Source organism: Anabrus simplex, chromosome 6 (genome assembly GCF_040414725.1).
Source record: "Anabrus simplex isolate iqAnaSimp1 chromosome 6, ASM4041472v1, whole genome shotgun sequence".
Classification (NCBI taxonomy): domain Eukaryota; kingdom Metazoa; phylum Arthropoda; class Insecta; order Orthoptera; family Tettigoniidae; genus Anabrus; species Anabrus simplex.
The window spans coordinates 299417183-299433506 of NC_090270.1; the positions used below are offsets into that span (position 1 = coordinate 299417183).

The 16324-nt window shown below is 37.3% G+C and overlaps 1 protein-coding gene across 1 annotated transcript in view; it reads left to right on the forward strand.

Moving 5' to 3' along the window:
* The window catches only part of Dhc93AB (Dynein heavy chain at 93AB), a 780004-nt gene that overhangs the window by 494332 nt on the left and 269348 nt on the right, over positions 1 to 16324 (forward strand). The window contains exons 35-37 of the mRNA XM_068228295.1: positions 1473 to 1608; positions 10336 to 10470; positions 14209 to 14328. Coding sequence (XP_068084396.1) covers positions 1473 to 1608; positions 10336 to 10470; positions 14209 to 14328 — 391 coding nt within the window. The remainder of the gene's footprint in view (positions 1 to 1472; positions 1609 to 10335; positions 10471 to 14208; positions 14329 to 16324) is intronic.

A 16324-nucleotide genomic window follows, 5' to 3' on the forward strand; every position in this document is an offset into this window, starting at 1 on the left:
GGCCCGGGGACTGGGTGTTTGTGCTGTCCCCAACATCCCTGCAACTCACACACCACACATAACACTATCCTCCACCACAATAACACGCAGTTACCTACACATGGCAGATGCCGCTCACCCTCATCGGAGGGTCTGCCTTACAAGGGCTGCACTCGGCTAGAAATAGCCACATGAAAAAAAGAAAAAGAAAAAAAAAGGCACTTATAGGAATGAAAGTGAATGATTCCACTATTTCTAACCTCAGAGAATAGTTGGATAGAGGGGGAAACTAAATACCTGGCTCCCTTTGTCCCCAGGAATTATCATAGTACTCACTGCTGATGTAGATTGTGTGAACCACAGCCCCAGACTGCCCTCGATGTATATTCTTACACCATTCTGAAAATTCAAGATACTAAATAGAGGTAAGGTAAGGGTGTATTCTGCCCAAAAGGCGGGTCCGAACCTCCGCAGAGGTGTGCCTGAACCAGAGTTTACGTGCGGTAGGGTGGCCAGTTCCTTCCCACAACCCAACCAAATCTTGACCACGCCCAATGTTGCTTAACTTCGGATATCTCACGAGATCCAGTGTTTCAACAAGGCTACAGCCTTTGGCCTAAATAGAGGTAATACACAGAATTTCTGAGAATTTTCTCATGAGAACATGAATACTTATGTTAACACATAATTTCCTCTAACCTTCAGAATAGTCACACTGGACTTGAATATGTAATTCCAGCAATTTTTCCATGTTTGGAAGCACTCTCAGAAGTATTCTGGCTTCATTATGTTCAGCACCTCCTGTAATTCTGCTTGGTTCTCTTCACTGGAGTCAAAATTCTGCCCTTGACTTCAGATTTTCATTTTAGGGAAGAGGTAGAAGTTGTGCAGGGGGCCAGATCAGGCAAGTCGGAGAGTTGCAGAACTGTTGCTGGAAAGCTCCTCGTAATAAGCGAGGTGGGTGTGGGTGCATCGTTACAGTACAGTAGCCAATCCCCCATTGCTCCATGTTGGCTGTTTGCACCCACAATCTTCCTCAGTCATCTCAGAATGTCTGTTAAACTTTCACGATCGTTTCAGGAGTTGTGCATGACGACATTCAACCCGAATGTTTGTCATCCTCCACAAATTTCATTCTTTGTAATGTTTAAACCACTCAGATGTTCTTGCTTGGTTTAAAGCGTGATCATCAAAAGCCTCAATTAGCATTCAGTGAATTTCAGCTGCAGGTTTTTAAAACCCAAAGCAAATTTAATGCAGATTCATTTCTCCTTAATATTAGCCATTTTGAAGGAAAGCACTGGAACTCTGCAATACTTGTCCTTATGAAGATGCCAGACTAATAGTTGAAACATATGCCAAGAAGCACTACTACATGTTCATGCGGTATATTGAAGTTCTTTGAAATTCTGGGTAGCATATCATATATACTGTATATTGAAAATGACATAGACAATTTATGTGGTACTGTTATGTGTTTTGTTGCTTTATAGATGGGATGAAGTGAGACATGACTGCTTTGCTAACATCTGCGATGCTGAGTTCTCCTACTCCCATGAGTACCTTGGTAATACTCCAAGATTAGTCATCACTCCACTAACTGACCGCTGCTATATTACACTAACACAGGTGAGTTCTTAATAAGCTATTCCCTTAAAAAAATTTCCTTAATCTCTTAATAAGTGGCTCATTAGGATAACAATATGTGAATAAATGGTGGATTAATATCAAAATAGACTTTAATTCTTGGTGTGAGCAAGCATGTAAATGAGAACAAGCAGCTTGATTTACAGTCTATTAGCTTTAGTAGTTATACATTCATAACAGGATGTTTTAAAAAGATTTTTTGGGTGCATGCAGGCAAATACATTACTTGTCTGTTCAGTCATCATCTAGAAGACTGGTTGTATCCTTTAACGCCAAAGATTGCAGTAAAACCTGCGTGACAAAAAAATATTGAAAATATTGTACCCGCTCAAAACCTGAGTCCCAACCAGCATTTATCTCAGGGAGTGTTACGGTCCGAATCCATCGCAACTAATACTCAATAAAAAATATTTTGAGATATAAGATCTCAAACTAAATGTAAGGGCGCCATCCAATCAGTACTACAGGGTTGAACGGGACACTCTAATCTTTAACTTTAAGGCTCATCATAAAACACACAAATTATATATATTCAGATCAAAGGGAAATCATGAAGGCTGCGTCCTAGGAATGGGGACGGATATTTAAACGGTCACCAAGGGTTTACTATTCTACAAGAACAAGAACCTGGAACTGTTTCCTTGCAAATGCTAAAGGAGCATTTATTTAAGTAAACAAATGAAATTTTACACACAATCAAAATCTGTTGACCCTTGATTTGCCGGTAATTTGGCAAATTATTCCTGAAAATGATTACATAATATTTGTCACTTTTGACCACCCTTCCATTTTGGTGGTAGAACCGTTGATATCTGAAGGTATCAGATTTACCTTCGTTAACACCATGACCATATTTGATCATGGACCAAATACCTGTTGGCTAAGTAGGCGCGATCACATGGACCATGTTATCGCCTCCACTTTGATAGAGATGAGACCAACCCGGGAAACTACAAACTCTCCCCGGGTTCCTAACCAAGATATGCTAATCGTTAGTTGAAGGAATACGACAAAGGGACTCTAACCTAATGGTCCAGATGTAGGGATTTGCCTTCATTTTACACATATTAACTTAACTTATTATTTACAACCACTTGACATCATTACGTTAATTCACCAGCTGACTTCCCTAGTATCATCCATCATCAGCATCCGAAATAATAAGAAAAATAAATAAATAAAAAAATATTATTATTATTATTATTATTATTATTATTATTATTATTATTATTATTATTATTATTATTATTATTATTATTATTATTATTTGTGGAGATCATGATTATCGTAACCCGTAATCATCCTCGGACTAATATTTCAACTTTTCGTGATTTTATTTTATTTTCATCTGAAATAAATAAAAGTACCTTCGTTGATTATTCTTCTTCTCCTTCTTCAAATATTCTCATTTTTATTATTATTAGTTAAAAATCTCAAATTTTTCATTTCAACTCCCAACATCATTATTATGTCCAAAATATAAAAAAAAGTAAATTATTCTTCTTCAAAAAAAAAGTATTTTTTATTTATATTTATTATTATTAATTTCAAAAAATTTTATTTCGCCTGTTACACGGTAGTCCACCCTCAATATGTTTAACGCATAACCCCTTTTTCAATTCCGATTTATTTTGGCACTAATCAATCCAGATATGATTTACTTGGAATATTATTATTATTATTACTTCTTTCGAGAATCTTTATTTTTTTATTCCCCATCTTTATAATTTGGTCACATACGTTCTCTCCCAAACAGAAATTACCAAGATCCGAATTCACATCGGTCGGGACATACTAGTGTTCGACTCCGCCACCTTATTTTCGTACTGCCGTTAATTCATGGAGACCATATGCTCCTAAGACAATTCTCAAATCCCATAACACCTCGCAGTTGGGCAAATACCTCCAATCTCTGCAAGTGTTAAATTATTCCTTCCTTTTCCATTTTGAAGTCCATTTATCCATTGGAACTCTTCAAAACATTTCACAAATTAACCCTCGGTGTGTGGACTCTATTCTGCCACTCAATACACCGGTATATAAATACAACCTCTATGTGGGCCTTAAGATCCATCTATTTCTTCATCAACATCAGTACAATTCACTTTCATTTCGGGCCGGATTTCTGTCCCACAAAACTCCAAATCTCAACTTTTGGCTCAAATCCCTCTGGATCTCAAACATAGCGTGACCATATTATAAAAGTGCCTATCTCATTTCTACCAAAATTATTTATGATTATTATGGAGTCCAAAAACGTTAAATCAACAATTAGTGTTAAAACCGGATTCACTGCACAAATTATAATTATTCACGGCACATGTGATCTCCACATTTAAATTAATTTAATTTGCAATCATACTATCCAACTAGGCCCGTGCCTTTATTCTCAAAGATTATTATTAAACACGCCTTTACACATTACCAAATTTTAATGTACTACGACACTTGTACAGATTATTATTATTTTGTCCACTGGCGAACTTCGCGATATTTACAAACAAATCAATGGACTTCATTCCGTCCCACAACAATTTAAATCACTTGGCAATCCTACCTCTGGATTATCTTAACAACATGCCTTAATATCTATAAAAGTTCCGATAACGGAAAAACACTTTGGAAGCACTTCTAAATGAATATTAACATTATCTTTACGTGAAACGTGCTCCATATTATATCAAACAACTCAAGCACTTGAATGAACAACTCAACCCTACTATACTCTATTTAATAATCAACTTATGATGAGTGCTTGGTCTAATCTACATATTAATTTGTCCCTTTGTCTATCTATCTTTGAACTTATACGAGCCGTAACGGCTCGTTTCACAATCAAGTTACCATGATAAAATAATATGATTTCCTCCCCCTAACGATAGCAATCTATAAATATATTAAAATGTACTCAACTCTGCCATTGTAGTCTGCTAAAACCAGACGAGAAGCCATAGCCCCTCCGGTTTTTAGCAATGCATTTCACTGGTATTCATGCCAGCTTGAAGAATTAATCCTTGACCCTTTTCAACTTTACACATTTTGAATAAAAACAAATAAATTAGCTGTTGCACTTTGGAATAATTTCCACCCTAAATTCTATTCACAAATTTTACACTCTCGGCCTTGTATCTAGCCCACTTAATGTAGATTTACATTCTTCATTCCTTTCCCGGACACTAGGAACATGGGATACCTCGGGTTTCCCTTTACAACGGCCCGTACGCGCACTTGAATTTCCTGTCTCACGTTCGTGTAGCTGACCAGGTATCAGTTTAGAATGGACTGTTTACTAGGTGACATAAACACTCGTGACCGTTCTCATGTAACGCACTTCCTAATCTGTTGGTAGAATCTCACACTCCGTAAGTTATGATTTACTGAGTCCTGTCTATTTGAAACACTTCATACTAGTAGACTGCTCAAGACTGTAATATGAGCTACAACACGTCATGAATCACTGTACTATGTAACAATATAATACTTTGAACTCTACTCCACAAGTTAGTACACACTCGCACCCCTGGCGTAATCAGGGCTCGAACGCTTTGTCAAAAGTAGTTACGCACCACTGGCGTGGTATCCGCTCGAACACAATATCAGAAGTACTTGCGCACCCCTAGCGTGGTATCAGCTCGAACACACTGTCAAAAGTATTTGCACACCCCTAGCGTGGTATCAGCTCGAACACACTGTCAAAAGTACTTGCAAGTCCTAGTATACGACCTCATATTTATACTTGTATCCCCTCTCTTCCGAGTTCAACGGAGGTCATCTTGGAACGCATAGTCCCGATATCTTCATACGACAGTTTGCGGTTTGGCCCGTGGCTTAAATATATGATCCAATGATGTAATTATGTTCTCAAATGCTCTATACCAATTCTCAACTATTATCGTTCGCTGGTAATGGATATATTCGCGAATTTAGCTGCCGTATCCCGGCTCGGGATTTCGCGCTCTATTGTGGCGTCCTTTGCCTTCAGCCAATCAACGAATAGCGTCCATGAATTCTCAGAATTTCACCATGCAATCTCCCGTAATTATTAACTTTTTATAAGTTTTATGATATAGTAAGGCTCCTAAATTCCACTTTATTCTGAATTGATATTTCACTTCTTTCTATCAGTTTAATCCACGGAGTTAGCCTCGCTAGTGCTTCTTACAATACGAAGTTGTCACCTTGCTTTGGTCAAGTGAATTTTTCCATTGGTCCACCTTAACCACGTGACCGGGAAGGCTCATATTTTTTTCTTCCAGTGCCAACCCCGTTTTCAACTCCCGCGAGTTACATGGAGATACCTCGCCTTCATTTCTCAGAAATTTGCACCCGGCTCCCTGCGCTGTTGCTACTACCAAGACTGCCCGGGGCTATGAAAACTTTGGCAACAAGTTACCCTCTCTCTTTCCTTCGTTGTCCCAAGTTCTGAGAAACCTAATTCTGTCCCTCATTGTGTTTGTTAATCTCACTGGAGACAACATTCTGTGGTATGGTGAAACCTGCCATCTCGGCCTGGCCTGTTCTTACTGTATGTACAGTAAGATACTATTTATTCTGAACATGAAATATATATTCCTCAATAATTCATCATAATTACAATTGCATGACGCTTATCACACCCCCACCAGGGTGCATTATATAATTTGGTGTTGTATTCCCGACTCGAACCCAGATACTTCCGATCCTCAAAACAAATAGAGCAGAAATTTGAAGATAGATAATCATTCCCATTTTTTCTAGTCTAGAATAAAACAAAAATAAGAAGAAGCTAAAAAAGTTGGGTATACAGTACAGAGACTTACATAATAATAAAGAAGTCTAGGGTTCGCCAGTCTTAAAAGAGATTTACCCGCTCTTGCTGAATGTTTAGAACACACCTATCCATTATTTTCATTACTTTTTCCATAACTACAAAATGATAAACTGAAGCAACAAAACTCTTGTCAATCACCTGCTATCGGCAGAAAGGATTGGGATTGTAGTAAATTCCATTAGACAACTGGAAATAATTCAGAGGCAGTGTCTACAATCGCGAAAAGAATACAGTAATAAAATGTAGACGCAGCAAGAACTTTGAAACTGATGAGTTATGCACATTTGACAGGCCAGAAATTGGGTTAATTGGATCACCAAATCATCGCCGGCGGGCGCGTGAGGATAGATTCCGTTTCGTTTGCTTGTAAACAAATTTAGACTCTACAAAACTTGAACAAAGATAACTCCGCGACCGTACCGTACATGTACCTCATGACAATAATAAGCCTCGTTGACAATGCGATTAAAAAGTAACAATGAAGCAGCAATATAAGCTTCAGTTCCTGAAAAGCTGAAGTAGGACGTACGCAGCAATGAGGGATACGGGACAGTCGCTCATTGTCATTATTTGTCATCTGCATTGACTTTATTAGCTGTTCTGCAGCAACCAGATTACAGTACAGATTTCGAATTACGAGGGACCTGATGAGAACTTTGAATTATATATGAACAGTATTTCGAATTAACCGAATGAAGTAAGACTTGAAGCCCTATATTTGAATTCGGGGAATGGCCATTTACAGTACTTTGAAATATGCGTATTTTGAAGAAACCGACTTTGAATTAAAGAGTTTTCACTGTATGTGGTTTTAGGAAAAGCACAAAAACCAATGAGGACATCAAAATGAAGCGTACTAAGTAGAATGAGGAGTGAAGTAATTTGCCATTGTTTTCCTCACTGGACGAGGAAGTGCAGTTACTGCACAACTGATCATATGAATAACACTCAGATGCACTAGTCACACTCTGAATGTCATTACTCAGCACCGCTCGCACCTCAGCAGCTTTCATATGGTCACAGCCGTAAGTGAACCTGAGACTTAAGGGGAAGCTACATTTTTTTCTGGTCTGTGCCATGAGACAGATGTCAAAATACTGTATCCATCAAGAAATCGCAACAAGCGACATTACTTATATCAGGAGAAGAAATACAGTCTCTCTTATGATAGCAAGGCATACTGCAAGAACAATCCTGAAAATTACAAAACAGACGTCTAAAATGTGTGTGTAAAGCATATCCTGTAAAAGGTATTACATCTCATTTTTATAGACAGAAGTAACTTCTATAATTGTTGCTGGAAAATGTAGAAAGAGCCTGTTGGTTCTGAATTCAAGAACAATGGGGGATATCCAATCATGCAGTAATTGCAGAGACATGAAAATGATGAGCCATTCAATGAAAATCTGGGATAGAGTGACTGGGCAAGAGACTGTGAACTGAGGTTTGTGCCTGGCAGGGGAACGGTTGATGCTATTTCCTCTGCACCAGCTAATGGAAAAATACAGAGAGGGAAACAAAGAGCATTGTATGGTATTCACTGACCTGGAGAAAGCATCCTGTAGAATCCCAAGAGATGAATTATGGAGTTGTTTGAAGAAGAAGAAGAAGAAGAAGAAGAAGAAGAAGAAGAAGAAGACCCGAGCAGTGCACCTGTTAACCCGTTGGCTGCTGCCTGACACATGTGCATCATGTCATTCTCGCATTGCATGTAGTGGACGCGCATGTGCATCATTTTATATAATCTGGTTTTGCTTGTCTGTACTGGTCGGCACTGTGATTGGGCTTTGTTCTTCTGAAACGGCACTCAGATTGCAGTTTGAGTTACATCTCCGGGTTAATGGTTCATGACCAGTTGCTTTCAAATGTGGTGTAACAATGGATGAAAGTTGAAATGACAATTCTACTGGTCCTTATTTCAACATAAAAAGCAAAAACAAAAGGAATATCAATGAGAAATCTATGTAAATTGTGGCACGAAAAGTGGAAAAGAACTGACTCCATTTATTATTGTCCTCAGTTCCCTGAAAATCCTTCACTTTGCTTAGAGGCTTGTTTAGGATTTACCACTAGTGCTATATAGGATTTGAATGACTACAATAATATTCACTACTGCATAAAAAAATAGTTACTGAAGGTTATTCTTGGTGTGAACGATTATTACATAACAATGGAACATCTTTGGTACAATGCAATGTAAATATGCTGTATTAACACACACGTCAATGATGCAGATGTGTGACTATTGGGACCGAGGTTATTATATTGTTCTTCAGTGCCTGTGACGCACATGTGCATCATTGATAATTTTTCACGTGGATGTGTAAAAACGGCACTTGTAATGTTAGAACTACCATCTGCTACCTTCTAATTAATTAGGGGAAAAGAAGCATACTGGCTCCTGCGGCGATATATAGGTTTAATTAAAGCGGCAGTGAACATATTTAAGTAATCCAATATTTGTACAGAAAAATATAAAAGACACTAAAGGTGCAATAAGAATCACAGAGGCTGTATCAGGAAAGGTAGGAGTTTACCAAGGGTCAGCATTTTACAGCCCTTTACTGTTTGGTATTGTAATGGATGTGCTGACAGAGACTGAAGCAGAGAGCTCCCCCGAGGATTTGTTTGCCAATGTTTTATTTTTATGAAGTGGAACTGTTATTGGAGAAAAGCTCAGGAAATTGGTAGTGTGGGGTTGAGCAAAATTTTAAAAAAGTTTAAGAACAGTGTGAATCTTGACCTATATATAAAATTACAAGAAGTGAGGATACCAATAGTGAATTTTTTAAATATATTTTGAAAACCAAAAACAAAACAAACCCCAAGGCACTACAACCCTTGAAGGGCCTTCTGTCCTTTTTTCCATAACACTACCATGTAATCAGTCATCATTGGCCACATTCATGTGGTCTGCTATAATACATAATCAAACATTCTGGTTTTGGGAAATTTACAAGTAGGTACACCCCTGCTTGCAACTCTTGTAGTTTGTTAGTGGGCCTATCCCTGTCCTGGGGGTACGATGTAGCCTTTTTCCATTTCTTGTTTATTAGGTAGGCCTACTCTCACAGAAGTATCAACTGATCTGCAACGTACAGATGCATGTGTTTGTTTATGAGCGACGTGATAACTGCACTGTAGACATGTGCGTGAGAATGTAAGTTTTATTTTGTTTTTGGTGTGTTTGTAGAAATAGTTTGATTTTTTATAATACAATGATACTGAACAGTTACCGGAAGTAATTTGCATAGCAACACATTAACGTGTGAAGCATTTATTTGTGATCATGGGTAATTACAGAAATTATTCGGAGGTCTTTAAACTAAACAGTATTGAACAGTATTGAAACAAAACTGAGGGAAGAAAATTTTCCATACGTGAAAATATGGGACATAACTGGGTAACTGGTGAAAATTAATTGTCAAGCTAGAAAACACAAACTATTTTATACACGCATTCGTCAACCGGAGCAGCAGCTTCGTCTGACGTCACGTGATCGGAGCTGTTCAACATGGTGGGATTCCGGTCCTCTGAAATAGTCTCAGTTTGAGGAATAAAATTTGAACATATGGCGATTATACAATGAAATTTTAAAATCCAGTATTTTTATAGAAAATAACAGATGTGACTATTATGCGGTGGAAATGATTATGCCATGAAATACGTTATCTGTCTTCAATGGATACAGGTCCTTGGAAGCATAGTGTCATTGTAGCATTATCTCAGAATACCCCCTATGACTCGGTACCGATTCATTGTCGATGTAGGCACTGTAAATAAAATTGTTCAATGGCACAATCAGACTGGGTCATCTTTGTTCAAGCAATGTTAACCCTTCATTATCTGTAGCTGAAATATGGAATATTAAGCTTCTCTTTGTTTGATTTCCTCAACAGTCTCTCCATTTAATCATGGGTGGTGGCCCTGCAGGTCCAGCAGGAACAGGCAAGACAGAGACGACCAAGGATCTTGGACGAGCATTGGGCATTATGGTTTATGTATTCAACTGTTCTGAGCAAATGGACTACAAGGTATGGTATACATCAGCACAAATCAAAACTCTTGACACTACCATCTTCTTTGAAAGTGTCTGTAGAACATCTGTAGGTAAATAATAATGTGTTGTAACAATTGTAATAAAACTTTATTCTCAATTCCAGTATTGTATACTGTATTCTATAGTACCTAACTCTTAAAGTCTATAAAAATGAAGTTTATTATTTATTAATAGACTTCATTTAATAAGTTCACCATCTGACAGTCCAACTCGTTGGCTGAATTCCAATGGCCCAGGGGCTGGGTGTTTGTGCCGTCCCCAACATCCCTGCAACTCACACACCACACATAACACTATCCTCCACCACATTAATATGCAGTTACCTACACATGGCAGATGCCGCCCACCCTCATCGGAGGGTCTGCCTCACAAGGGCTGCACTCGGCTAGAAATAGCCACACGAAATTATTATATACCATCTGACAGCAGGAAAATTCATGAGCTTGCTTTCCCATGCATATTCCCTCTCACAGAAAAGAAAAATCATTTCTGAAAATTACATTGTTTTCTACATGAGTGGCATGAAAATGAGAGACTCCTTAGACCCTGCAAACTTAATAACATTGGGATCAGAAGAGAACATGAGTTGACAGAGAGAGGTCAGATAGGAATATTTGTGAAACACGAAATAAGCTCTTCAGGGATTTAAAAGTATTGACCTGGAGGTATTGGGGTGATCGGGGAAGACTCCATCTCTGAAGTAAAGAAATTTGTCCTTTTATATTTTCATACTTGGCCTTGTCTCTTCTTTATGTTGCTCTAGTATCCCATTCTAGCCGGTTATTTTGTTCTTGTTTGTTGCACTCATAATCCACAACGAATTACATGCAGTTACACCCAACTAGTAGAATAAAACCTTAAGAGGCACGCATCTTGCTGTTTTATTATTATTTGCAGTATTTTTATGGTTACCTAATGGATCCAGTTAAATTTAATTGCTTCTTCTAATCTTAAGATTTAATTTGAGGGCAAGCATCTCATTGGTGTTATTACTAACACATCAAGCAAGGTAAATCAAATTTTGTTTACAATCATTTTGAAAAATTATGGGTTTTATCATCTTAAATTAATTAAGTTAATTCTGTATTCAGAGTGCTATGAGATGTACTTCTTCCATCTGCACCTGAACCTCAATTGTGTATTCTTATTCTGCTATTGTTGATCATGATTGATCATTAATTGCTTTTTATTTCTTTGTGAGTTTCCCTTGCTTTGCTGCAGTGTTTATTTCTGTCATGGGAATTCCTTTAATTAATTAGGTAATTTTAGTTTATGTTAATCGTGTGATTGAAATGGCAGCTGCGATGGTCATCCTTTTATCATATTTTGGGTAGATCTTATGTTGCTCTCTTATGGCAATTTTAGTTTATTATTTTAATAATTTCTAAATTATTGATTTTAACAAAATTTTATTTTATTTCCCTTTTAATATGATGTATATTTTCAGTTATCTGCACCTCAGTTTTCTCCTACTGTTATTATTGTAATTGTTGTCCCAACCCTTTGTTTCTTCATTCGGGGCATCATTGTTTGTTGTTTTACTGTATCAGTAATTTTAAAAATAATTTATTTGGTATGGGATGATCCAATTGAGGTGCAGGTGGAATATGAGTGTGTTGTTCATGATTTCTTAGTTGTGGTATAGTAATTCTTTTGCCTTGATTTAATTATTCCTAGGGTTAATTCATTTTGTTGATCCAAGAATTATGTTGATTTTTTGTTGATCTCATTTACCTTTTCTATGAGTCATATTCTTGAATCCAGGTCTACTATGAATTTGCTGATTTTTAACATAAGGCACATCTATCCTCCCTTTCATTAATCCAGGTTTTTATGTTATGCTTTTCTTTACGTGAAGAATGAATTAATGAAAACCTACAATATGTTTTCCAGTCAGTGACTGGGTCAGGGATGTTGAATGTATCATATATAGGCTATTAGTACGATGGGATCACCACTCCCAAAGTGATTTATTAGTGACTGATAGATGCTATAAAATAAGAATGGAGAGTGTTGCTGGAATGAAAGATGACAGGGAAAACTGGAGTACCCGGAGAAAAACCTGTTTCGCCTCTGCTTTGTCCAGCACAAATCTCACAGGGAGTGACCGGGATTTGAACCATGTTATCCAGCGGTGAGAGGCCGACATGCTGCCGTCTGAGCCACGGAAGCTTCTTTACGTGAAGATTGAGCTTTAATGTTATTTATCTTTAATTGATTTTTCCATTAAATTTATTCAAGTATAGACTGGTGGTTCTTTTTTCTTCAGGTAGCTATAGCATTTTACCATGCCTTATGTTTTTTCCTTGGTAGTAGATCCTGTCCTCTTGGGCATAGCCATTGTAGCCTAAAACACACTCACTTAACTGAAATAAGTCAAATAGCACATTCATATTAAGATCACCAGAAGTAAATTGAAGTAATTATTATGATGTACTTGAGATTTTCACACTGAAGCTATTATGGGCATTAAACTGATAAGATAAAGTGTGCATGTGCATGTGCACGCACGCACGCACACATACACACACACTCTCTCCCCCTCTCCCTCTCTCTCTCTCTCTCTCTCACTCACTCACACATCATGTTAAATTCTCTCAAAATCACTCGCTGCACAAGGCACTTAACTTCGTTTAACCTGGGTTGACTGGAGTTCCCAAGATTGGATCAAGTCCTATAGCCAACATTCTGCCCCATCCCATATGCAGTCCATCTTGAAGAAAGGTCGCACTCGACCTAATGCTATGGTGAGCATGGCTTGGTTTTAACATAGAGCAAGTTGTGTGCTAGACGAAATTCACCACAGTGAACATGTGTTCCAACATTTAAATTAGGATAGTGAATAGTTATAATAGCACTTGCAATCAGTGTCATGAATTAAATCTTCATCAGATAGAGTTGAAATATCAAGTGGAGTGGCCACGCATGTTAATATGCTACGGCTGTGGAACCAAGCTCTGCATTTGGAAGATGCGTGGTTTCGAACCCCACCGTCGACTGTCATGAGAATAGTTTTCTGTCGTTTCCCATTTTTACTTCCAGACAAATGCTGGGATAGTTCCAATTCATAGCTTATACCTTCCTTCCATTCACAATCATTCATTCCATCTTCATTACCTCGTCATCTGAGGTTGGTGTCAGGAAGGGCATCCGGCCGTAAAAACATACCACAGAAATTCATCCCACTTCATCCCCGACCCAGCATCAAGAAAAGGGACTAAGGAGTAGACATGCAACAACAACAACAATTTAGGAGTGTGCAGCTGTGCACTTGCATTTGGGAGATAGTGGGTTCGAACCCCACTGTCGGCAGCCCTGAAAATGGTTTTCCATGGTTTCCAATTTTCACACCAGGCAAATGGTGGGACTGTATCTTAATTTAGATCACAGCTGATTCCTTCCCACTCCTAGCCCTTTCCTACCCCATCATCGCCATAAGATCTATCTGTGTCAGTGCAACGTAAAGCGACTTGAAAAAAGAAAAAAACAATTAGATTTGAAATAAATATTATTCATTGTAGAACAAATAATGTTATTAAGAGATACTAATTTCCATAGCTTTATGAAGTTTGTCCAAATAACATAAGTTCCTTTATACCATCACACTCTTTACCACTCTCTATTATATTCATGTTTGTATACTTGCTTGTTTTTCTGCTCTTATTTCATACTTTCTTTCTTAACCATGTCTTTATATTGAGTTCATTCACAGTCTTGTGGAAACATCTATAAGGGCCTGGCACAGACTGGAGCGTGGGGTTGTTTTGATGAATTCAACCGAATCACAGTTGAGGTCTTGTCTGTTGTTGCTGTTCAAGTAAAATCTGTGCTGGTAAGTATGACCTACTCTTTAATTTAAACGTATAGAAGAGAAGGGCTTGTATTGTTACAAAGTAAGCACAGTTCTATTTTATTACAATACTAAAGGAAAACATGAGCTGTTTATAAAATATTACTGTAAGAACTAACATTACTTCTTTCATTCCATTTATAAAGAATAATTTCTTCAGTACTGCAAAAATACCACACTGAAAACAAAACTTATTACAAATCTTTCATGGCATTCAAAATTGTTATGAAAAACCATACAACCATTCTTTAAAATATACAGATTGTTACAAGTAATACATCTCATTGTAGACCATATTGGACATTAAATTATGAACGTTAAAATAAGAATAAAAATTTACACCACCTTTCGAATACTTATTTTTCCTTATATTTAGGATATAAACATTACAACAGGCGTTGTAAGATGGGACATGTTTCGCTTAACTGTCGTAAACATCATCAGCCAAAATAAATCTTAGCCTAAAGTTAGGTCAGGGCCCCGAACCTAGTGTCCTTAAAATATATGATGCCTTAAGATTAAACATTTAGAATATAGAAAATCAAATAGGCTTAAAACTAATGCAGAAACAACATAGAATGTTCATCTTGGCTAAGAGGGGGAAAAAAAACACACACACACTCGTGTTGAACAGAGGTTAAAAACAAGAAGTATAGTACAGAGCTGGTAGTGAAATAATTAAAATCTTATAGGATACCATTGTTATATATAATATAATAACATAATATAATCATAATTTTTTGTTATGTATGAACATTCTTATTAATTGACTAGTAGCAATTATTTTGATTATTACACTACCAGCTCGATGTTGTACCTTATGTTTGTATCCTCTGGCAACACGATTGCGTGTTTTTTACTTAGCCATGATGTACAGTCTTATGTTTTCACACTTGTTTTATGCATGAACATTCTGATTGATTAACTGGTAACAATGATATCCTATAAGATTTTAATTATTTCACTACCAGCTCTGTACTACTTGTTTTTAACCTCTGTTCAACACGAGTGTGTGTGTGTGTGTGTGTGTGTGTGTGTTGTTTTTCTTAACCAAGATGAACATTCTATGTTTTTTTTTGCACTAGTTTTAAGCCTATTTGATTTTCTATATTGTAAATGTTTAATCTTAAGGTGCCATATATTTTAAGGACACTAGGTTCGGGGCCCTGACCTAACTTTAGGCTAAGATTTATTTCGGCTGATGATGCTTACGACAGTCAAGCGAAACATGTCCCATCTTACAATGCCTGTTGTAATGTTTATACCCTAAATATAAGGAAAGATAAGTATTCGAAAGGTGGTGTAAACTTTTATTCTTACTTTAACGTTCATAATATACAGATTGGTCGGAAACAACGTGAACCAGGTATGTGAGCATTAGAGGGTTGATAATGCTGATAAATAAATTGAAAGAAATATACATTGCACCATTGCCATTTAATCAGCTGCTGAAGTTAGCTAATCAGATCGCTTTGTGGGTGAATTCAAATGGGCCTTGCACGCCACTGCTGCTAAATCTGTCCGTGAATTAAGACCGGCTTGAGAGCCGTACTGAGAAATCAGCATCAATACAAACATATTGTTTGTTTCATTCAGTGTCACCGCAGCGTACTTGCTTTGGCACGATGCTGTCAGCTTGGAGGTCTGTATTCAAACCCCTTCCCTAGCATCTAGTCGGGAAAAAAAAACTTGATATGAAAATTCATCTCACTTCATACTCGACCCAGTAGAGAAAAGGGATACAGTTTTATTAATCATACTAAAGGACCTGACCTGCTCCACAGCATTCATTATATATAGGTGAGATAACTCATCTTTATACACATTGTTTTGTCTGCCCTTTTCAATGATTTTATGAACATTTAATAAGAAGCGCATTATGGTATCCTGCAGTTCGTAGTTAGAATTCATCCATCTGTTCGGTAAAAATCTACCCATATATTCGCTTTTTTATCATGCAGTTCTTGATTTGAAGCAT